Here is a 24375-nt window from a genome sequence, read left to right as displayed (position 1 = left end):
ACTGATTTTTAACACGAAAGTGTTTTATGCCGGGGTCCACCAGGACTTCAGTGACGCATTTCTGTCACAGAAATGACGTCGAAAAAATATACACGATCAGATGGCAAAGCAAAAGAGGTACCGTCAACGGGCATCAAACCCACGACCGCTAGGTCCGCAACAACAGATGCCGGGCACGCTATCCACTGCGCCACGGTAACAGACTCTGGAGGCTTTACAAACGCGCCTTTTATATCTACCGCTCTCCCGGTTGGCTGGGTGGTGTTGACCTCTGGGAGTGGTAAGGTAAAGTAATTCGTCATTGCTGTGGCCTCCACGACTAGCACCTGCAACGCGTTACGCGTCCGTCCCGTTCGGTGCGTTTTCGATAGAAGTTGAATTTTGTCAATGCCTTAACACACCGCGTGGTGGTGACCTTTGCCCAAGCATAGTAAAAGCGTCGGCCTCGCTCATAGCATCATGCTAATAAAAACCAAAAATAGCTCTGCGACGCACACCTGCCTCACCTGGTTGTAACACCGCGTTTCACGCTCACGTGCTCGCCCCGAGAAAAATCGAGGCCGGGCTACCGAGGCGGCACGACGCGCTTTGCGTTTCCCTCTAGTCCGGCCGTGGTGTTCAATCACATTTTAACATGCTGTGGGATGGCGACCAAGTTCTGCGTCCAATATGCGACGCTCTTCTGGCTATCACACCTCGTTCTCTGATTACGCTTTCACTGTTAACTACTACAGCTACTACTAGGGTTTGTTTATTCATTTAACATGGACGTTAGTCGTCGGGATGGAGATGTACCACCAATCATCAAAGTGGGTGCATACACGTTAAACGGTGCCAGACATCAATATACATTGTGCAAACTGTCTTATATCAATGTACAGTAAGCATTCAGTTACTTCTGTAAGGGCACGCTTTACTTTTGTGTTATTCCGATTCCTATGATGGAGGGATCAACCATGTTTTTTCTTTATCGATGAAATTTTACGTATATTTTATATGTCTTGTTGAATTTCCCGCGCTCATCCCACAAGAAGAAGAAGAAAAACAGCATGCGGCTGTGCTCGTGAGCTCGTTCTGATCAGGAATGAACTAGCCATCTTTACGTTCTGGGCTCATGCAGATGCTAATAAACGTCTGTTTGAGCTTCTGAGTCTGCGTCGGCTGTTATTTGTGCCACATACTTTACATGTCTGATCAGCACTTAGCATTGTGATTCACCTTTAATCAGATTAGAAAAGGTGTAAGTGCATTTGTGGGTTCCTGTGCCTACTTAGAGTGCTTCTACAACCAAAGATATTTGCATGGAAACAAGCCAGAACTAACCATGGTTTCCCATCACTTAAATTTCCTGCTTAGCGCTCATCTTGATAACCAGCTTTGTCTTGCAACAGTCCATGAGCTTACAAAATAAAGGTAAGAAATCTGCTGTCAGATTAGCTTCATATTTAGGTTAGGTATTTTTCTGAACATATAACACCTTTATAAAGTTATACACAACCGTGCATTCTATCACCTTGTTACAATAACTGTGTTGCATATTTTTATTCAGATTTGTCTTAATCTGCATGATATATTCTCAAAGCTGTGTTAAGTTTTTTTTTTTATATGCACTTGGCTGTTAGCTGCTGTTAGCAATGCATGGCAACAAGGTCTCCTCAGGTGATGTACTATCACCTTTATCCTCAATCCCCTGGTAGAAGTATTATTGTAATTAAAAGATGAAAACCACGTAATGTGTCTGAAATAAATTCTTTAAGTACCATATAAGTACTCCCATCATATAACGCCTTGTATTCTGCCTGCACAACTGCAGATCATAAAATGACCTTCTGCCCATAGAGCCATCACCAAAGCATATTTTTGACAATTACTTAAACTTCAGCCAATGAATATTTGGTTACACAGTGCTGAACCGCGGCCAAAAAATTGCTTCGTGAATCGAACTTTTAAAGTTCGATGAAATTTCATTTAGCTCTTTCCCGCTTTCCAGACACTGAGACGTAAGTAAATATCCCAGCCATTCGAGCACAGCTGCGCATATCTTGCTTTTCTTTTTAGAGTTTTTATTGCAAAGAAACGCATCAAGGTTGATATCAGCTCACCTATGTCTCCTGTGATGCCGATGCTTGTGCCTATGGTGGTGGTGATCAGATTCGCTCCCGCTGTCTCTTGAATGGCAGCTGAAAGTAAGTGGTCGAGGTAATAATCTCACTCAAGCACAATTACGATTCAAAGGCAATTAATTAAATGGTATAATGTTTTTTTGACTGCAAGGCAGAATATTGCAGAATTGTTCAAGAAAGTTATTTCTTGAGAAATTTTTCTGCAGTGTTTTGTAGGCAAGTGGGCTAACGCAGTCGGCACTTGCCAGTGGGCACCATTTATCAAATGGCGATTGCCTAGAGCATCATGGCAACATTTCAGTACTTTGCAGCACCTTAGTCTGTCGATTACTTCGTTACATCCTTGTACGTGTTCAAATCCAAAGGATGAAGCAGTGACGGTAGATTGCAAAATAACAAGGTATTCATATTGCATATTCAGCGCAGCTACAAGAAGAGGCGGAAAGAAGCAATGACTACTAACTGCTAAAAAATGGTGGCAGGAAACTGCGGAGAATGTCATTGCGGTGAGCCTTATTGATTCGTCTGGGTGTGCATGTGTGTGTCAGCTGATCCGCATATTTTTGTGTTTACCTGCTGCTACTGAAGTGTGACATAATGGGTGGGGTGTATACTGGCCTGTTAATAGCTCCCTGGACACTACGAAGAGACATCGCGGTCAGGTTGTAGTACGTACACGTGCTCACAAGCCAAGGAAATCGGGCACACAACGTGTGAAGAGCAAAGCACAAAGCTACCATACGTTCTAATATAGCAAGCATCTCTTGCCTTGGTGTGCGTACTAGACATTGGCGCCGCGCAGCAAGCACACTGACATCAACAATACCATGAGTGTCGGCAGGATTTTGTCTTGGGGGGTGCAAACCCGTATTGCATTGCGGCTCAGGGAGGGGGAGAGTGCTGGTGTGGCTTGAGGGGGGGGCAAGTGTCCCTTTTGCACCCCCCTGCCAAAGCCCGTGAATTAATACTATGAAGGCTCTGATTTTGTTCGCCACTGTGGCACAGTGGTTACGGTGTTTGGCTCCTAACGCGAAAGATATGGGTTTGATCTCAGTTGCCGCGGCCTCATTTCGATGGATGCAAAATGTAAGACACCTGCGTACTGTGCAAGGTCGGAACCCTAGATGATCGAGATTATTCGGAGCCCTCCACTACAACGTCTCTCATAGCTTGAGTCGCTGCCGGACAGCCCCGTAAACCAATTCCGATTCATTCTAGTTGTGTTATCTGTAAGATTCGTAGATGTCGAGCACCGAGTGCAACAAGTTTTTAGCACAGCGACGTATTATTTATATAAAACTCGTTGCTGGGCTAGTTGATGCATAGACGTAGACGAGGGAACAAGTACAAGCGCACTTGTAGTTGTTCCTTCGTCTACGTCTTTGTCCTGTGTTGCGCCACTTTCCTATATACGACGTATTACTTGTTCCTGGAGTGTCGAGAACAAACTCTAAATGTACTCAAAATGTAACCAATCCACTCCTGCTCAAGGCCTGGAAATTCAGGCCAGCAGTACTCAATAAATAAATAAATAAATAAATATGTAAATATAAAAAATAAATAAATAAACAACCATTGTCACAGTAACTATTGGTAACAGTATGCCGATGCAGAGCTTGGCCATTTATGCTGTTCTTCGCCGTTCACTCAGAAAACGAGAACTTGTGAAAAGATACTCTCCCATCTTTCTGTCTTGCCGACGTGCATAGCGAAGCACAGAAGAACTGCTTTGTAATGCTTTTTTTTTTGTTAGCGACGAATCTATCCGCACGTGCGAAAGTGAATGTCTTCTGCTACACGGACCACGATAGCCTGTTTCGAGCACTTTCCGCTAGGTGGCGTATCGGCTCAAATTATTCGCATATAGTATAGCAAGGGGGTGGGAAAGGGAAGTGAAGGTGAGGAAGGAAATGAGGCGGGGACAGGGTAAAGCATAGCCACGTACAGTATAGTATAGCAAGGGGCGGGGAAGGGGAGTGAGGGTGAGGAACAAAAGGAGGAGGAGACAGCGTAAAGCATAGCATAGCCATGTATTAGTATAGTACAGCACGGAAAGGAAATGAGGAGGGGATAGGGTAAAGATTAGCATAGCCATGTATATTATAGTATAACAAGAGGGTGGGAAAGAAAAGTGAGGATGGGAGGAGGAAAAGGAGGGGGAGGGTACAGCCTTACATAGCATAATAATAATAATATCATGGGGTTTTACGTCCCAAAACCACAATATGATTACGAGGGACACCGTAGTGGAGGGCTCCGGAAATATCTACCACCTAGGGTTCATTAACGTGCACCTAAATCTAAGTACTCGGGCCTCAAACATTTTCGCCTCCATCGAAAATGCAGCAGCCACGGCCGGGATTTGATCCCGCGACCTTCGGGTAGCCTTATATAGCTGAGGCGAGTTGGAGGTTGGAGACGTGCAGGTGGTCAAGCGAAGAGGAGGAGGGGGTGAGCCTAAACGAGGAGCAGCTGTGCAGGCGTAGAAGAGTCTGGTGTTGGGCCTGTTGGTACACAACTTGGAAAATCAATGAACCCAGCCTTTGAAGGCACGTACGCAAGAAGAGAAGTCTTGACGACACACACACTGGGACTAGCAACAGTTTAATGAAATAACATCCGCTCGAAAGAAAAAGCAAGATGCAGATTGATAACGTAGAGGTGAGAGAAGTGGGCATGTGACAAACAAACCGATACAGGTGGTAGGGCGGAGTCGGGCGTGGGAGAAGGCGATGTGCAGCCGCGCTGAGCGGGGGTGGTGCGACGCTCTTGATGAGGAGGTGTGACACTATTTGATGACATCATCAGCCTTCGCGGGTTAAGTCAGTGCATGAAGCTGGCCCCTCAGCTCCACTGTACATTGGTCTTTATAACGCTAAGTCAGTTAAGGACACGCATAACTTTTTTTCTAGTGGGGAGAGAGGTACATTGCCCTGGCGCTCGGTGCTGTGGCTACTCCCGAAAAAGTGGCCTCTCCTTCCATTCCCTTTTCCTTTCCCGTTACAAGAGTGAGTTCATCCTCAACAGCCACATCGCAGTGGCATCATTACACGGCTATCATCATCATCAACGACGTTCTACCGGGCCAATCAATAAAAATGGCATCTGTGTAAAGCCTTATCTCCTGTTTGCTGCCCTCACAAACGATATTTAAACATGGTGTCAGAAGTGGTGACAAACATCGAAGCAAGCAAGATCGCGAGCGATGACCAAGCTTGAGCCGCGCCTTGACCCTCAACTGTGAGTCCACCGTTACAAAGCAACGACAAAGCCGACTGCAACGGCAACAATGGCAATCGACATGGTGAATGAGTCACCGGGGAAAATGTGCCTCACGAGAGATCTGTGCGTGAACTGAAAGGCGTTCAGGCAGCGTTTTGACTTATACCTGACTGCGACAGGTCAAAAAAACAAAAGGTTGCAATGATTGTGGGACACGCGGTCAGAGATGTCTACAACACGGTTGACTTCGGCGAGGCAGCACCCGGCACGGACCACTCACAAGTGCTGATCGAGTGTCGTACTGGAGCAGCTGGACAAGTACTTCGCCCCGAGAAGAAATGAAGTGTACTCAAGGTACTTGTTAGAAAGCAGGAGAAAGATGAGCCCTTCGACTCCTTTCTCACGGACCTAAAAAATGAGGGCACAAGACTGTAATTTTGAGGAACCACGCGACAAGATTATATGCGATCAGGTAATCTTCGCAATCCACAACGAGGATGTCTGAATGAAGTTACTAGAGCTCGAAGACCCGACTCTCGAAAAGGTCGCAAAAGCTTGCGCTGTGCACGAAAGTTCAGCAAAGCAGCTGACGGCGTTCAGGCAAGAAGCAAGCAGTCTGAGCCAAGACGCCGACCCTCTGCACGCTGTGAAAGCAACAAAGCAGAAAAGTGTGACAAAGATTCCCATCGCACCAACGAAAGTGTGCTGGTACTGTGGAACAGTTCACATTTTCAAGAAAAGTTAGTGTCCAGCGTGGGGAAAAGAGTGCACTAACTGTGGCAAGCGAAACCACTTCGCAAAGCAGTGCAAGACAAGAAGTAGTGTGCGAGCCGTGTATGAAAGTGACTCCAGCTCTGAAGACATCTTGGCGGGGCAAAAAAAAAAGAAAGGTGGAATCTTTGTGACACAAGAGACAGCAAGGTTCCAAGGTTCCACATCAGGTTCCAAGTCGACAGTGGAGCCTCTGTAAATGTTATCCCTGAAAGATATGTACATGGCCGAGATCTAGAGGAAGTCCCTACACAGTTGAGGATGTACAATGGAATGACTATCACAAAGCAAGTGTCGGCTTCCCCTGAGAAATCTGAAGACTCAAAAGAAGTATTCAGTCGAGTTTGTTGTGGTAGAGGAACACCTGGCACCTCTGTTAGGAAAAAACACGTCAGAAAATATGGGCCTTATAACAGTGAATTACGACCTGGTGTCTACAATTGGGCAAGCCCAGACAACGCTGAAGGATGCCATCACTAACAAGTACCCAGAAATATTCAGAGATGAACCCGACAGCTTCCCAGGGACTGTGCATCTGAGTGACGATGAAACAGTAGCACCTGAGGTATCAGCAACATGCTGGGTACCAGTGAGCATCAAACCACATGTAAAGCAAACACTGCAAGAGCTCGAACAGCAACAGATCATCACCAGAGTAGATGAGCCAACCGCATGGTTGGCTCATCAACCGCATGACCATCAACCGATGGTCAACCGCATGGTTGTAGCACAGAAAAAGTTGGTGAGCTGCGAATTTGCATCGACCCAAGGACATTAAACCAAGCTCTCAGGCGAGAATGGCACCCATTGCCAATACTAGAAGACATACTGCCGGAACTTGCAAAAGCCAAGGTGTTCTCAAAATTCGACTTAAAAAATGGGTATTGGCATTGTGTCTTAGATCAAGAGTCGAGCATGCTGACAACATTTCAGACACCCTTTGGACGATACAGGTGGTTACGCCTACCATTTGGCTTGGCTGCAAGCAATGAGATTTTTCAAAAACGACTACAGACTGCTCTGGATGGCCTACAAGGAGTAGCGTGTCGCTGACGACATACTTGTATATGACACGGGCCAAAATAGAGACGTGGCACAACTCGACCATGACCAGAAGTTGGCAAGACTGCTTGACAGGCGCACAGAGCAAGGGATTCGCCTCAACAAAACAAAACTAGAGCTGAACAAGGAAGAAGTCATCTTTCTTGGCCACAAACTCACAGAAAAGAGACTCGTCATTGACCTCGACAAGATCAAAGCAATCCGTGAAATGTCCCCACCCAGTGATGTTAGTGGAGTACTAAGGCTATGTGGCAGGGTGAACTACATATCCAGATTTCTAACCAGCATATCAACAATAATGAAGCCAATTAGAAGACTGACAGCTAAGGATTCCAAGTGGACGTGGTCAATAGAACAGGAAGAGGCCTTTGAAAAAGTGAAGCATCTAGTGACCATCTACTGGCCTTCTATGATGAAAAGAAAGTTCTCACAATCCAATGTGATGCCAGAGAAAAGGGGCTAGGAGCTGTACTTCTGCAAGAAGACTCCCCAGTCTCCTATGCTAGCCGAGCGCTCACTCCAACAGAAATACGATATGCACAGATCGACAAGGAGATGCTGGCAATTGTGTTCGCTCTACGAAAGTTTCACTGATATGCATTGGGCCGACATACAAAAGTGATCACAGACCACGAGCCATTGCAGTCCATCGTCAACAAACATCTCGATAACGTTCCGTGACAACTGCAGGGCATGCTGCTACAAATACAGCGTTACAACATCGAAGTTGAGTATCGTCCAGGCAAGGAACTCGTCAATGCAGACACTATGTCAAGGGCATTCCTTCCAGACACAGAAAGCAGCCTAGAATACAATGAAGTAAACGTCATTGTGCGCCAATGTGTGAAGGAAGAAAGATTGGATGAAATCAAAAGTGCGACAGTGCAGGATAGAACAATGCAGAAACTTATGAGTGTCATCTACAGTGGCTGGCCAGACGAGAAGAAACAAGTCTCAGCTGAAATTACACTCTACTTTGCCCACAGAGACGAGCTTACTGCACAAGATGGTCTGGTCTACAAAGGTCAACGTGTAGTCATCCCAATGAGCATGAGAGATGACACCAAGAAGAGACTGCACTCCTCACACCTTGGAATGGAAAGTTGTCTCTGCAGGGCTCGAGATTGTGTGTATTGGCCACAAATGAACGCTGAGATCAAGAGCTACATTGGAACATACAAAAGATGCCAGGCACATGGTAACAGACAACAGAAGGAGACCCCGATGCCTCACCCAACACCTGATCGACCATGGGAAAGAGCTGGGATTGACCTAATGGAGCTGCAAGGGAAACATTTCCTCAGCAGTTGACTACTTCAGTGGCTTTCGGGAAATTGATCAATTGCCGTCTACAACAGCTACTGCTATCATCAAAAAACTGAAAGCCCACTTCACTAGGTATGGGATACCGGATGTCGTCATCAGTGACAATGGGCCACAATTCGTGTGCGTGGATTTTGCAAACTATGCAGCAGAATGGCAATTTCAGCACTGCACCTCGAGCCCAGGACATCGCCAGGCAAACGGAATGGCGGAGTCAGCAGTAAAGACTGCCAAGTCACTCTTGAAGAAGGCATTAGGGAGCAACGATGATCTATATTTAGCCATCCTTGACCACCGCAACAGATGGGAGCCAGCCCAGCTCAGTTACTCATGGCTGGAACTAAAACCACTCTCCCAACAACTAAAGCTCTGCTCAAGCTGAAAGTTGTCGGCTGCGAACAACAGAGAGCAGTAAAGGTCACACGCACCAAACGGTACTACAACAAACACGCCAAAGACCTACCCCCCCTACAGAGAGGAGACACAGTGTCTGTCCAGCCTTTTAAAGAAAAAGACAAGTGGGGCAGGGGCACAGTAACAAAACGAGGCAAAGTTTCTCATTTGCCTTGCTGAAATAAACACTGTTTATTTATTATGAGATTCAAACAGTTGCGGGAAGTCGTAGGTAAAATACAGTTATTGTTCACTTTGCAAGAATGCCTTCCTTTTCTTTCCACTTCTTAGACATCACCACCTTCTCAGCACCCCGTTTTCCAAAGTAAACATGGCGTCTGTAGAGGGCGCGTAGAAAATAATAACTCACCGGTGGCGCCCTCATAGTTATGTAGGGAGTGGCCGAGAATAAAGTGGTGCTTTTTAGAACGTGACACGGGTGCGTACAGTGTCTCTCGCGAAGCACTGCGCGGACGGCGCGTTCTAGGGCGTGGCCCTTACCAGCAGAGCGTCTCGACATGGTGTCAGAAGTGGGATCCGGCCACTAAGATGTCCGATCGCAGGACTTCAAGTTCTGCTGCTCCCACTGGCACCAGCGTTTCTCTTCGCTCTTCGCCGCCGTTCAACTTCGACAATGCAGCTCAGTGGGTGGCATGGATTCAACAGTTCGAAGACTTCTCCTTCGCGTCAGGCTTACCGTCTGCTGCCGAAGAAACAAAAGTCCGTACCTTGCTCTACTGCATGGGTCCTCAAGCTCGTGTTATTTTGTTGTCTCTCATGACTGACGAGGAAGCTTATGCCTCATACGACGCAGTCAAGGAAAAGTTCAACGGATACTTTGTACACCCGGTCAATGAAGCCTACGGGTTCAGCCGGTTCCACAAACGCAATCAGCTGCCCGGAGAGACTAGACGCATTCTATACAGTGCTTAAAAACACGGTGAAGAAGTGCAACTACCGTCTCACGGTAGAAGATCGTCTCGTGCGCGACCGTTTTGTTGTGGGTCTACCGGATTCCCGCTTGTCGGACCAGCTCTGCTGCGTCGCGAAGTTCGCTCTTTAAGATGCACTGACTCAAGCTCGCCAACACGAAGACGCTGAAAACGAGAAACAAGCCCGGAGTTCTCAAGCAGATCCTTTCAACATAGACGCTCTTGGAAAGAAGCAAGCCAGTGCCCGCAGCTCAGACGCGTTTCAAGGCTGCTCTCGTCCAGAGGATAACCAGCATCGTGTCTCATCGAATGCTTCGTGCGACTACTGTAGTTACGCAGCGCACTCTCGCCAAGATTGCCCGGTGAAGAATGCATCATGCAGCTTATGTCACAAGAGAGGACACTTCACTGCAGTTTGCCGTTCCAGGAAGAGGCGCCTCAGTAACATTCAGCTGCTCGCAGTAAACGTCTCCCGCGAACTTGGTCGATCGTCTGCGTGGAAGTCAATGGACACGCTCTTCGCTTTACAGTGGACTCGGGTGCCGATGTCTCTGTTGTCCCCATGACGTTCCAGGGATGGCCAGCTTCGCTTGACGCGCCGGAAGGCGAACAACTTCTTGGGCCAGGACGCAACACACTCAACCTCATCGGTACGTTTTCCGCAACTTTGACCTGGCGTGCTCGCTTTATACAACAGAAACTCTACGTGGTGCATGGTATCGACACACCTCTCCTTGGTTACGAGGCGATTGTTGGTCTCGGAGTCATCCAATTCATTGACGATGTACCTCAAAACCACAAAATTGCTACGCCTCAATCTGCGCCTCAAGCCGCGGCTCCACTCCTCTCAGGCTTGGGTACAATGTCTGATGAGTATCACATTCGCATCAAGCCAGGAGCGGTGCCATTCTCCTTGCCCGTACCCAGAAGGATCCCTATACCACTTTTGGGAGTAGTAAAAAGTGAACTTGACAAGCTAGAGCGAGATGGTGTGATTCGACGAGAAGAGAAACCAACGCCATGGTGCACCGGACTTGTCATTCCTAAGTCATCCGGTGGCTATCGACTGTATGTGGACTTAACAAAGCTTAACCAAGTGGTACTCGGTGAGCGCCACCTTATGCCAACGGTCGACCAGGTGATTAGACAGATTGGACCTGCAACAGTATTCTCCAAGCTGGATGCACAAGCAGGATTCCACCAGGTGCGTCTCTCTGAAAGCTCGCAAGAGTATACAATGTTTATTACTCCGTTCGAACGCTACTGCTAGTGCCACCTACACTTTGGAATAACATATGCTCCGGAAGCTTTCTAGCGTCAGATGTCTCGCATTCTTGAAGGAACCAAAGGATGTGTCAACATGGTTGATGATATTCTGGTGTTCGGCAGAGATAGAGCAGAGCATGACCGCCGTCTTCGGGTTGTTCTTCAGAAACTTCAAGATGGCGGGATCACTTTGAATGCCTCCAAATGTGCCTTTGGTGTTTCACCAGTCAAATTTCTTGGCGTCATCATCAGTGCTGATGGCGTGGCACCTGACCCAGACAAGCTAGCTGCCATTTCGGAGTTGCAGCCTCCGACTGACTTGGCTGGAGTTCGACGCTTCCTCGGCATGCTTAACCACATTGGACGCTTCTTGCCGAACCTCTGGACTGTGACTGCACCTATTAGGCTGCTGCTGAACAAGCCACCGCCTTTGAGTCGCTGAAGCAAATGGTGACTTTAAGTGTCTGTGTAGCCAGGTATAACTCTGAGCTCGCAACAATTGTATCGGCGGACGCTAGCTCTTACGGACTTGGAGCCGTACTTTTGCAAGACCAACCAAATGGTGAAAGGCGTGCAGTCGATTTTGCATCAAGAGTTCTCACAACCGCAGAGCAGAAATACAGCCAAATCGAAAAGGAAGCTCTGGCTGCTGCGTGGGCGGTCCAAAGATTCGACGAGTTCTTGCGGGGTCTCCAGTTTATCATTGAGACCGATCACCAACCGCCTGTGAAGTTGCTTGGTTCAGCTGACCTCGACATCATGCCTCCGAGGTTGCAAAGTTTTCAGATACGACTGCTTCCGTACCAGTTCTCCGTCAGGTACATGCCAGGCAAATTCCTAGCCACTGCTGACAAGCTGTCCAGGGACCCTCAAGTTTCACCTCCAGTTTCAGCAAACAATGTGGAACTCTTCGTATCCCAGGTACTGGCAACTTTTCCCTCTACTTTGGCAGTACGTCTTGATAACTTTAAGTCCAGCAGGCTGTGGATGAAGAATGTGCTAACCTCGTAGAATACTGCACTGAAGGCTGGCCCAGACATGATCGGTTACCCCTTAACATGACTCCTTTTTGGAAACATTGCAGCAACTTCTCTGTCTGTGAAGGCTTGTTAATGATGGGTGAACGACCCGTTGTACCAAATGTTTTGCACAAGAACATGCTGGAATTGCTGCATGATGGTCATCAAGGCATCAACCGTCGTTTGGCTTTAGCCAGAAGTTCGCTCTGGTGGCCCGGTATCACTAGCCAACTCAAGGCAGCCATATCCAACTGTCGCTCTTGTGCTACCACTAGAATCCAGCCAGCTGAGCCTCTAATCTGCACTAAGACTCCCTCATCACCTTGGGAGCAAGTCGCCTTGGACTTATTCCATCTGGATGGTCAAGATTTCTTGCTTGTAGTGGACTACCGCTCTAAATATCCGGAAGTTATTTCACTGCGGTCCACGTCAGCTGATGCGGTCATCCTTGCAGCTACAAGCATTTTTGCACGACATGGCATTCCAGATACCGTGATCAGCGACACTGGGCCACAATTCGCTTGCACAGCATTTCAGAACTTTGCCGAGGTATATGGATTCCGGCACATTACAAGTAGTCCCCGTTATCCGCAATCCAACGGGAAAGTAGAGAGCATGGTCCGGACCATTAAGGACATGTTTAAAAAAGCCAATGATCCATTCTTGGCATTACTCGCTTACCGTAACACGCCACGTATCTGCAGTTATAGTCCAGCTGAGCTCCTGATGGGACGCTCCCTTTGGACGCGTACCCCAGTTCTGAGAAAAAAGCTCAGGCCGGACTGGCCATGGACAAATGACTTTGAAGACCGGGACAGAAGCCAACAACAAGCTCAGGCAAAGAATTTCGATACACATCACGCTTCAAAGAATCTCCGTGCTCTGAAAGAAGGGGAAGAAGTGTGGGTGCAAGATGCCAAAGTGTGGGCTACGGTTCTGAGTCCTGCTCATAGGCCACACTCTTAAGTGGTCCAGACTCCCACCAGTGTCCTAGTCAGGAATCGTCGTCATCTTGTCCCAAGCGTCAGTTCCCCGTCTACTTTAGGCACTGTACCATCGGCTTCTTCGAGAAATTCATGCAAGACGCCCTCACCCATGCAACAGTCTACGGACTGTGCGAATGTTCCAGGCCTGGTGTCGGATACTCCAGTCAATGGTGACTGTAGCCAGGATCCTGTAACAGGCCAGTCGGCGATGGACAACGTGCAGAATGAAAGTGCATGAGTTCCTGGGTCTCCCAGTGCTCGATATTCACGTTACGGAAGATGTCTGAAAACTCCACGCAGACTGAGGCTCTGACTTTTTGACTCATGTGTGCATGTTATTGTTCTGACTGTGCGGTGTTCTCAAACATAATACATTCATGCTCCAGAAGGAGGGATGTAGAGGGTGCGTAGAAAATAATAACTCACCAATGGCGCCCTCATGGTTATGTAGAGAGTGGTCGAGAATAAAGTGGGGCTTTTTGGAATGTGACATGGGTGCGTACGGTGTCTCTCGCGAAGCGCTGCGCGGACGACGCGTTCTAGGGCGTGTCCCTTACCAGTAGAGCGTCTCGACAGCGTCTATGACGTAGTGGGTCTGCGTGCGGCCACAAACATGCTGTTTAGTTCTTCAAGAAAAATATACTTGTAATATGGCACTAAAATGTACACTGAACTATCGAAATATCTCCCCCATTCACATTTTTCGTGTATATAATCATCTAAACACGTAAATGATGCGAGCGAGCAAAACAGAAATCAGCCGCAAGCTGCCGTACTACTTGCGGAGCAACACGAATGTGCGGAAGCCCCGCCTCCGTAGCCTTCGCTCCACTGTCAAGATAAGTTGTCGCCGAGTGTACCCCTACTACTTTTCTTGGGACCTTGAAGCAGCTTGCACGGGGTCAACTCTTGTGTGTGTGATGAGGAGCTCCATTCAGACAATCCTGCGGACACCTTCCCACTCACCGAATACGCCTTAGTTCGTGAGACATGATCAGTGACGACATAGGCTTGGATTCCTGGCAGGGACAAACTTTACTCGTTCGTTATCCTGGTGTTTGAACATCGTTGATTCCTCAGTGTGTTAAATTCAGCTATAATTCAGCTATAGCAGGCTTACTTATCCAAAAAGGTGCAAATAAATTCCCTTTTGCTGGTTTTCACTAAAATGTACTATGTGCTTTTTGAGCACAAGGCACCTCACGGTTTCAATCTGTGATGAAAAACATCTCAAGTCAACCTGGACAGGCTGCTCATGGGTGGCTGCAATGTTGTAACAAGGACATTTGTACAGAAATTATACATCAAAAGCAGCTGAGAGTCAAACTGGCTCTGATCTTGTCAAGAAAACATGTGTATCCTTCCAACACAGAAAAGCACAATGTGATTTGCGCTGTTCAAGTGTTCTCTCTGCAGGTTTGCACAGCGCCAGAACATCTGCAGAACTCCTGTGGAGACCGTGACCTGCATATGAAGCAGGTGCTATAATTTGTTTTATGAAAACATTCAAGGAATGGTTTCATATCCATGATACGTCCCGCGGTGGAAGTGGCTGCAAGGCGCCCGTCTATGTGCATGATTATCGCTTGTTGTAGCTTTAGAACGATTTCACTGGCTACATAAACAATGTAAAGGCACGTTCAACCACCTCGGGCTCTAACAGAAGAAACTTTCAAAGCCTTGCTTTTTGCAACGGAGTTCAACGTGCAAACAACATGCTTCCTTTTAACTGGCCATGTTTGGACAACCACGCGATAAAAACAAAAGTACAAAACTATTCTTGCGCTAATTTTGCTTAGTACGCTCATTAGGCTAACATTACAAGGCTGCTAATAGATGAGTCTCCAAGCCAGACACATATTTGACCTCTGGAGACAATTCTCGTGCGTCTATACCAGCATCACGGAGAAAGAAGTATTTGAGAAGGAGAAACTGCTCGGCCGCCGCAGCGTGCGAGGGCGGCGCAATGGCGTCACAGAGGAAATGTGGTTTTCGCCACAGCACGACAGATGATGCTTCCAGCGCGTTACTATCGTTTACATGCTCTTCTATGGACGCGACGTATAAAAATCGTGATACTGCCTCATACATTGTAAAATTTCTCAGATTTCTGTCAGTGACATCAATTGATAGATGTGACAGATATTTCAGCTGCATTTACTAATAAATACTGCCCGAATTTTAGATCGTACAGCACTTGAAACGAGCTGCTAGTTGTGGCCCCTGAGCAAACGACGTCTGCCGCATGCATGGGCCCCTTGCTCCTCGTTCCATGTTGTGCGCACGTTTGCGTAGATGGCCTTGAGAGGGAAAGTTTCCAGTTCGCGCGGGCAAGCTGTCGCGCATTGATACTGCCTCATACATTGTAAAATTTCTCAGATTTCTGTCAGTGACATCAATTGATAGATGTGACATATTTCAGCTGCATTTACTAATAAATACTGCCCGAATTTTAGATCGTACAGCACTTGAAACGAGCTGCTAGTTGTGGCCCCTGAGCAAACGACGTCTGCCGCATGCATGGGCCCCTTGCTCCTCGCTCCATGTTGTGCGCACGTTTGCGCAGATGGCCTTGAGAGGGAAAGTTTCCAGTTCGCGCGGGCAAGCTGTCGCGCATTTCTGTCAGATTTCTGTCAGTGACATCAATTGATAGATGTGACAGATATTTCAGCTGCATTTACTAATATATACTGCCCGAATTTTAGATCGTACAGCACTTGAAACGAGCTGCTAGTTGTGGCCCCTGAGCAAACGATGTCTGCTGCATGCATGGGCCCCTTGCTCCTCGCTCCATGCTGTGCGCACGTTTGCATAAATGGCCTTGAGAGGGAAAGTTTCCAGTTTGCGCGGGCAAGCTGTCGCGCATTCCTTTGCGATTTGCAGGTTTTCTGTCTCTTTAGCACACTCGGTGGCTTCCGCGTTGTGCCGGCGGCGCTGACACCTCGAACTTAGCGCGCGCTTTTCACGCCGCAACAAAGGCACGTAGAAAGAAGAATTGCTCTGTGAACAAAGGAGAGCACCTTGCAGATTTCCACCAGTGCTCCTTTAGTACTGGGGCGGAAATGTGTCGTGCTGAACTGCAACAGTGGGTACGCATCCTGCGAGGAGTGGGAACGCAACCTTCAAAGTTCCTATTTGCGAGAGGCACTTCTCGGAGAGTAAGTCCCATCATTCACTGGAAAAACTCACAGGGTTCCTTATGCATTAGACGAAGACGAACGAAGGTGAAAGCCATTTTCTTTTTTTTCTTCAGTCGATGTGTCTATCCTGCCCCACCCCCGTGCAAAAGCTTTCTGCACCTAATGTGGTTTTGCACTGTCTCCAGGATCGGAGGCATTACAAGCTTTCTGTGCCTCACCTGGAGGCAATGCAAAGTGCTGATGTCACGTAATGTGACGTTATGATGACATCACAAATTTTGGCAATTTATGACTTCATGATAACGTCATGTGGTGACGTCATCACAGGATGATGATTTTTCCCATCACTCATGTTGACGCCGCCGACGGTCAATTTTTGCGTTTGATGAGGCATCTGATGCTTTTGCCTTAAAAATTATGCTTAACCTATAGAGTTCACATGACCAAAAATTGTAGATATCTCACTCAGGTAATATTCCTGTATGTGACGCCAATTTTTCCGTTAATTTACCGAAAAATATGGAGCCGGCAAGTACACACAAGAAACACACCCACTTGGGTGTAAAGTGCGAACGGCGAGTTGGCACGGAATGGCCTTGAACTGACGAGCTTCGTCAGAGAGCTTGGTGCGCGCGTTTTTCCCTCTCCGCTAGCAGACTCTCACGACAGAGGGCACGTCAGTGCTGTGCCCAATTCCGTGACTTTATCAGGACGCCCGAGCGAGCACAGTTTTGCCTTGTCAAGAATTCTTGCTCTGTGACCAGCATCATAAGTGCAGCACAAAGTCCACCACACAGAGCTCAAGAGCTGTTTCATTTTTACAGAATCCTGCGACAGTAGCAGAGTTGATTACCTGTGCCGGCAACCTCCGCTGCTTGCTCGGGAGCACTTGGATGCTCGAGAGCTACGAGAGGACTTGGACACTTCGCTCTCATTATCTGAACCTCGTCGGCTGTGATGCCTACAAAGAGATGAGATTGCAGAAAAAAAAAAAAAGGTCTTCCAAAAGCCTTTGACATGCTGCCAAATTCATAAACACTGTAGCGAAAATACAAAATAAGACAGAGCTGAGATTAGTATGGTATACTATAGGTATAACTAATTTCTTAAGTGCTCCTGAAATACCATGTAGCTGATAAGCACAGATGAAAAATTGAACACGGGTTGTCGCTGGAGGGAAGTTTTCGAAGCTTGTCGAAACGTAGGCTCCAGCGACACCCTGTGTTCACGAATTTTTCATCTCTTCAAGCTTGCACATTCCCCTAAGCTTCTGCCTAAATTGACATGGCATGTCACTACATTAAAACACAACACAGCTACAGTGGCAAACACAACAGCAATCATAAGATCGCAGGATGCCGCTTGTTACGAGAAACAGCAGAAATACACGTCTTTCTGCATCATTTGTTGCTTCCGAGTCTCAATTTGGTTTATTCTATCAGCAAAATATTGTCCTTCTACCTCTTAATGTTACATTCATGCATTGGTAATTCCTTTGCCCCATAGAGGGTTACATAAGGGATAAGATTATAATAGTTAAGACATTATTAAGGTGAGAAAGACTGTCTAAAATAACTATTATACAACATCGATTGTATGCCATAGTTTACAAAAAAAACTGCTTCCCTTACCGCCTTCGCCTGCAGTCTCCCTCAGTGGATGATGACCGGCAGTGCCTGGACCCAGAGCTTCGAATAGACCGTGGTGAAGGGTTTGTTGAACTTGAGTAGAGACCCCTGGCAATGAGGAAAACGTTAAAGAAGCCAACCTCTGGAAAACTGTAATGATCAATGCATTAGATTTTTTAATGTACTGGTATTGTTATAACTGTGCACTTTAATATCCACATCTGGTAGGTCAAAATAAAAAAGAAAAAAAGATATATTAAATACGTACAACACAGTGCACGCTGCATTAAGGAAACTTGTGTCCATAGTACATACCTCTGTTTTGGATCTTCCCAAGGTGGCACTGACTGGTTCCCTGCCGTTACTGGTGTTGAAGTGGCTGGCAAAGGGGAACTGTGGTGAAGTGACATAGATGACGGTGACCTGTCCAGGAAACGGGCTTCAGTACAACTGTCAAGTGCCGACTTGAGAATGACTTACAAGAGAGCCGTGTGAGCCCAGTGGCTTCCATTCCTGTGGTCAGCCACATGTTTTCCTTCTTCCTCGACCTGTGTTCCTGCTGAAATGACATGAATTCACAAGCAAATGCTACCTTTACCCCCTTTAATTTTTGTAATGACTTCAAGTTGCACCCTGCAGTTTCGCAGTTTACCAGACAAATTATCTCCACAATGTGAAAACATACGTGATGCTCTAGCTTTCTGCTTTAATCACTATCATCGCTATTCTTACTATCGTCGCCATTATCATCATCACTATCGTCATTATTATTGCAAGAGCCCTAATAAAGTTATACCTAAAAGCTTTCATATTTGACATGCAAAGTGGATGTACCATCAGCACCATCAGGCTGTCCAAGCCGTCGCTGGTATCGCCTGCTTGGCACTCGCACAAATGTCGGCTGCTGTCGGGGCTGTATTTTGAAGCTGCCTGGATTTGGCCGTTCTCTGCGTGTGCTGGACACATAACAGTTGAGCAAAGATATTTTTCACAATAAATGAATGATGGCAACACATCTATCATGGGTGCACAATCAGCTATGTGGCAATGTAGCAAATGTGACATCAGTAATGATTCCCTATAAAACAAGGTGTCGAGGCACTACATGCTAGCATTTAATGTACACCTGCAGATACATAAAATTTAAAAACTAGGCCAATGACCCATATGGAATTAGAGCGTTCTAGCATGTTCGGTGTTCAGGCATACAAAATGCATTTTCATGGGGTTACTAGACACTTGTAGTCATATGATGATTCGTCTAACCACAACTACAGACACGTTTCTTTTACGTGTGTTCAACAAGTGTTCTTGTCGAAAAGCTGTTTATAGCGACATCAAGCAGTATTACAGTTGGCTTGGCACGCTAATATGCTAATACTGGCAACAAGGAGGTAAAATGTAAAAATTTTTGGTGAATGAAAGGGCTCGGAAGAAACCAATATGCTAAAATCTAGAGAGAAGAAATGGATATATGGCGCGACTGGCAGTGTGATGAGCAATACTGTTTAGGGAACTTACAATATCGGTAAATATGAAAGCGTGCAAAGACACAGCCTCTGCACTTAATTTGCACAAATCATGAAAGCAAACCAACAAAACCTGCATCACCTAGACAATATTGCATGCACTGCCAGATAGTCTGAAGCACCAACAGCTAAATATCAATCTGGACACTTATTATGATGATTTCAGTGAGCAATCTTGCTGCTTACAGGTGCCCCGGGACACTGCATTGTGTCCTGTATTGTACTGATCTGACAAGCACAAACTAATGCACAAACCAAACCGCACATTTCCATTTACATGTATGAATTTATGCAGATGGCACCTTATATCCTACATGCATTAAAATCCTGGTAAATAACTATCTTGCTTAAAGGGGTTGAGAAAAGAAAATGGAGCTGCCCAGCTGTAATTTTCACTGCTTCAATAAGCACTGGGCATGCCGATTTCTATATATTTTGGTGCAATATTCAGTCTACATTTAATGTCACTCATTTGAAATCCCAGCTTTCTTGTGCTCCTAAAATGACAATGCAGCACTGCCAGCCAGCATAGGCACTAACTAGTGACTTCATCTTAATAATATCTGGGGTTTAACGTCCCAAAACCACGATATGATTATGAGAGACGCCGTAGTGGAGGCCTCCGGAAATTTCGACCACCTGGGGTTCTTTAACGTGCACCTAAAGCTAGGTACACGGGCCTCAGACATTTTCGCCTCCATCGAAAATGCAGCCGCCGCGGCCGGGATTCGATCCCGCGACCTTCGGGTCAGCAATCGAGCGCCATAACCACTAGACCACCGTGGCGGGGCAGTGACTTCATCTTAAGACATTTGAAACTGCACACACATTGTTAACCTCCGTTTGCTCTAAAATTAGAGGTTTATATGAAATTTAGGAGATAAAAGAATAATACAGCAATTTTTCAGCTCAGAGTACTGTTTTAAAGTCCAAAAGTCGACTCTGTTTTAACCACAGTGGAAGAATATGAGAGGTGTATAGACGGTGCGCCCCTAAGCATACCAGCATAGCGTGCGCTTCTAGCAGTTTCCAACTTATGGCGCGCTGATCTGGGTGCTATAAATGCCCCTCTAGCTTTGGAAAAGTAACACCATCCTTTGATCAACACTGCTTCCTTCTTTACCGCACCTGTGATTGGGCAACTGCTATCTCGTGAGACAGCACCCTTTCACTTCTTTATACTTTTGTTTATCCGCCTCAGCACCATTTTGGATGTTCCTCTCTGCTCTCTGCATGCATGTGATGCGCCTGTCCACAGACGCACTGGACAGAACGCCAGCGTCTATGGCCCGATTTGAAAGCTTTACCTGGAACTTCGGAGAGGGCACAACTGTCGAAATTTTTTGTGGAAAAAAAAAGCTAAGAGGTTTAGGAGAGGAGACGGCAGGGGAGAGAGCAGATGGCAGTACTCTTCCATAGGTAGAGGAGCTTTAGGAGTCATCGGTTCAGCGCGATACATGTGGCCAAATGCTGTGAATGCTCATTTTGTAGAGCCACAAAATCATCTTTGCATGTATTGATGCATCATGTACCAGCTCTTTCATCGTCTTTCAGGGCAGAAGACAGTGAGTACTTCTCCCGAAACGACTTGCACCCGGTCGTGCAGCCCCGGACAAAACATTTTTTTGTCCATCACAGGTTCACAAAATGAATAAGCGCCAACATAAAGCACATAAGTACTAGCAACTGCATGTGACGTGCACGAACAATGGCCCCCAAACCTCCATGCCCCAAACATGCAGTGCCACAGCTTGGAGGATGGCCGAAATGCACGCAAGTAGTCAGTGCATTCTCAAAGAACTATGAGCGCGTTCTCATCATGCGGCGAAGCACCACCATTGAGAGACCTCTCTTATTCCTCCACCAGGGTTCCGACATGCGACGCTGCAGCTCAGGAAGGTTGGCCATTTTGGAATCGCATGGTTTGTGCGCATGACGCATGGTGTGATGTCCTTACGGTGCCACAGTCGAAGCAGTATGATGCTCGGAACCTCAGTTAATTATGGCTCAAAAGACATCACTGTGTCACAGTGTTTTGTTGATGACAGAAAATTTTGATTGGCTGACTAAGATGACACGAGCTGTAGTGTTGAGGAGAATGCATGCTGGGAAATCAAAAGTGTGCTTTTAAAGCTATTAAATCAACCCAGACGATGAAACAGATCAAGGTACATTAATGAATGGACGGTGGGATTCTAAATACAGTGAAACCTCGGTGATACGAATCTCACGGGACCACCAAAAATATTCGCATCATCTGAAATTCGTATCACCAGAAAGCATGGAAAATTAGCATGCGTCAGAAGAAAGCTGGCGTAGATTTTCATTTATTGTTTTTCAGGGCCACAGCAACGTCAGGAAGAACCCTGAATGATTGTCAGTTCAGTTTTTAGATTTTGGCAAAGATACCACCACTCGTAATAACATAGCCCGTTCGCGCGTAATGAATAAGGTGCGTTGTGACCCACGACAGCAGTAGCCCCTTCCAAATTTTAGTATGCTTTTTGCATGACACCGGAGTACTGCAGCAAAAGTAACAAAAGAAGCGCTTTGACGCGATAGATCAAGGCCACAAAATTACAGAACCACGGTGCTGTGTTATGATTTTGTTATCGCGGAGGTTTTAGTGATGTTTTTTGGGAGATTTACGGCCGTGCCCACACAAGTGCGACCTCAATGGTCGCACATGTTGACGTTGTGAGGCCTGACTCCTTCACCAAGACCGCCCTCGCCTTCTTTCGGTCCTCGTCCACCTTTCATAAGATGTCTGATGCACGAGGCAGGCACGTGTAAACACAGTACAACGACAGCAGCCCGCGTTGACGCGTTAGAAAAAAAAAGCATGGCGCTAATGTCCTCTGTAATCTAAACGCAAAGGCACATAAGAGCCTCAAAGATTCGCGTACACAATCTCCGAGGCCGTGATGCGTCTCTGAAGGTTTATTCTGACCGTAAGAAAAATGTTTTTTTTTACACCGTGATTCTGACGATTTGGCGGTGCGGCGCGCATGCCCACGCTTGCGTTCCCGCACTCGCACGTGCTTCGCGCGTCTTCCGTGACAGTGCGGACAGCACCTCTTCGTACCTGGGTGGTAGCGTACATTCGTATCAAACGTCGCTGGGTGAAAATTGGTTCGCAACAACCATACTCCATTACATTGCAGGCCAATGGGCCTTGGCCGGGACCAACGAAAAATTCGTATCACCCCGAAATTCGTATGAGCTGTGATCGTATCACCAAGGTTTCACTGTACACACGTCGTTCAAAATTTTTGAGAATGTTTATAATTGCATTTTCATAACCGCAACCTCCTTCGACATTTGTGTAATTTATGTTTCATGGACAGAAAAACAACGGGTAGTACTTACCTGACCCTAAGCTTTCCTCCCCACCCAAAGCACTTTGACGCAATAGCATTTTCAGGTGTCTGGGTGAGCCTGAAAATAAGGACTGTGTGAAATTACATGGTGAGCTGTGTTGTAAAGAAAGAGAGGAATCGGTCATACTACCTGAAGAAAGAATGGTGATCAACACAGCACCTCCACAGATGCTTGCATGCTTGCTTAGTGGCTAGCTCAAATCCATATGTGCTGTCATCATTCTAACAAATGGTGGAATGGAGAATAATGGTTGTAAGTTATAGCCGGCTTTTTAATGTTAAGGCTCAATAAAGCACAAATGCACTGCATCTGAGCAGGCTGATACATATTATGAAAAGGAAGAAACAATAAGACAAACTGTTTGAAACACAAAGTTCTGTCCATTGTACATTTGTCCATCTTGCTTGTTTCATCCCTTAGTACAGTAAAAGCTTGTTAATTCGAACTCTATTAATTAGAACTTACAGTTAATTCAAACTGACGCCCTGGTCCCGGCACAGCCCTGTGCATTTCCATGGGGGAAAACTAACGATAATTCGAACGGGTTGGTAACCACAACGGTTCATTCGAACTGGGAGACCCTGGTTTTCATTGCTCCTCACAGAGGTTGGCCCAAGGTTATCACTAGAGGCCGGATTTTTAGGCATTAAAAAAGGTCGTTTTAGGCGCCAGAAATAGGAAAGCAAAACAACGTTTTAGGTCTCCAATATCGTAAATATAGGCACAATAAATTTTCACATAAATGCAGATAATTTTAAACGAAGACGTGCATAACATCTGTCTACGACAGGAAAACAAAAATGCTATTGCTTAAGGATGGCACAGAGACGCCAACAGTTGAACATAGCCGTGCAATTGTGCTTTGTCTCGCACGGTTTGGTCTATCCCGTGTTCTGCACGGTGAGTCAAGTGACCACTGTCGAACCAACACACTCCTGGGTATCTTAGCGGCATGGCTGAGAAGGGCAGAGCAGGAGCAGATAGCCTGATCGCTAAAAGGCCAGAAGGGAGGGATTCCTTCTATTGGCCGGGTCGAATTGCATAGAGCCAATTTCCCCCCTAGCAGTGAACCACTGGCTAGCCAAGCGGGGAGGTATTGCATGTGCATATAAACATGCCCAAATACAAACGCACACGAACATACATAAAGTGTGACTGAACCCATCTCTCCCCGATGAACATTTCTGGCTACGCTACCGTAGCGAGCACCTTAAAAAGTCAATTACGTATAAACGAAACAAAAGCCGCATGCACATCACATTTTTCTTTCTTTTTTTTTTTTTGCTCTTCACTCTCCTTCCCTCAGACGGCTCTCCAGGGCTATCCGTGGAGAGCCGGCTATCCACGCTCGCGCCATGTCTGCATGGCGGCCAATGCTCGCCGGAGTGTCCCACTTGACTGCTGCTAGCGGTTGTTTTCCGTGGTTGAACTAGATGACTAAGTTGAACCCCATAGAGTTCCGAACAGTCAATGTTGCGCGGTAACGTGAACTCCAAGCTCAAACTGCACCCGGGAGCGAAACTTGAGGCTAAATAGTGTTCATAAAGGCCAATATTGAAAATAGGCATTTATAGGCATTTGTAAGCATTAAGGCACAAAC

The 24375-nt window shown here is 46.6% G+C and overlaps 1 protein-coding gene across 1 annotated transcript in view; it reads right to left on the bottom strand.

Annotated features, from left to right (window-relative positions):
* LOC119388270 (band 4.1-like protein 4) overlaps positions 1–24375 on the bottom strand; it is a 166064-nt gene that overhangs the window by 19961 nt on the left and 121728 nt on the right. The window contains exons 10-17 of the mRNA XM_037655949.2: positions 22905–22996; positions 22764–22832; positions 18700–18821; positions 18346–18424; positions 18181–18288; positions 17869–17973; positions 17091–17198; positions 2103–2180 (exon numbers count right to left, since the gene is read on the bottom strand). Of these exons, the coding sequence (XP_037511877.1) occupies positions 2103–2180; positions 17091–17198; positions 17869–17973; positions 18181–18288; positions 18346–18424; positions 18700–18821; positions 22764–22832; positions 22905–22996 (761 nt within the window). The remainder of the gene's footprint in view (positions 1–2102; positions 2181–17090; positions 17199–17868; positions 17974–18180; positions 18289–18345; positions 18425–18699; positions 18822–22763; positions 22833–22904; positions 22997–24375) is intronic.

Source organism: Rhipicephalus sanguineus, chromosome 3 (assembly GCF_013339695.2).
Source record: "Rhipicephalus sanguineus isolate Rsan-2018 chromosome 3, BIME_Rsan_1.4, whole genome shotgun sequence".
Taxonomy (NCBI): domain Eukaryota; kingdom Metazoa; phylum Arthropoda; class Arachnida; order Ixodida; family Ixodidae; genus Rhipicephalus; species Rhipicephalus sanguineus.
Note: the sequence above shows the minus strand (reverse complement) of the source record. Positions and strands in the feature narration are given on the sequence as shown.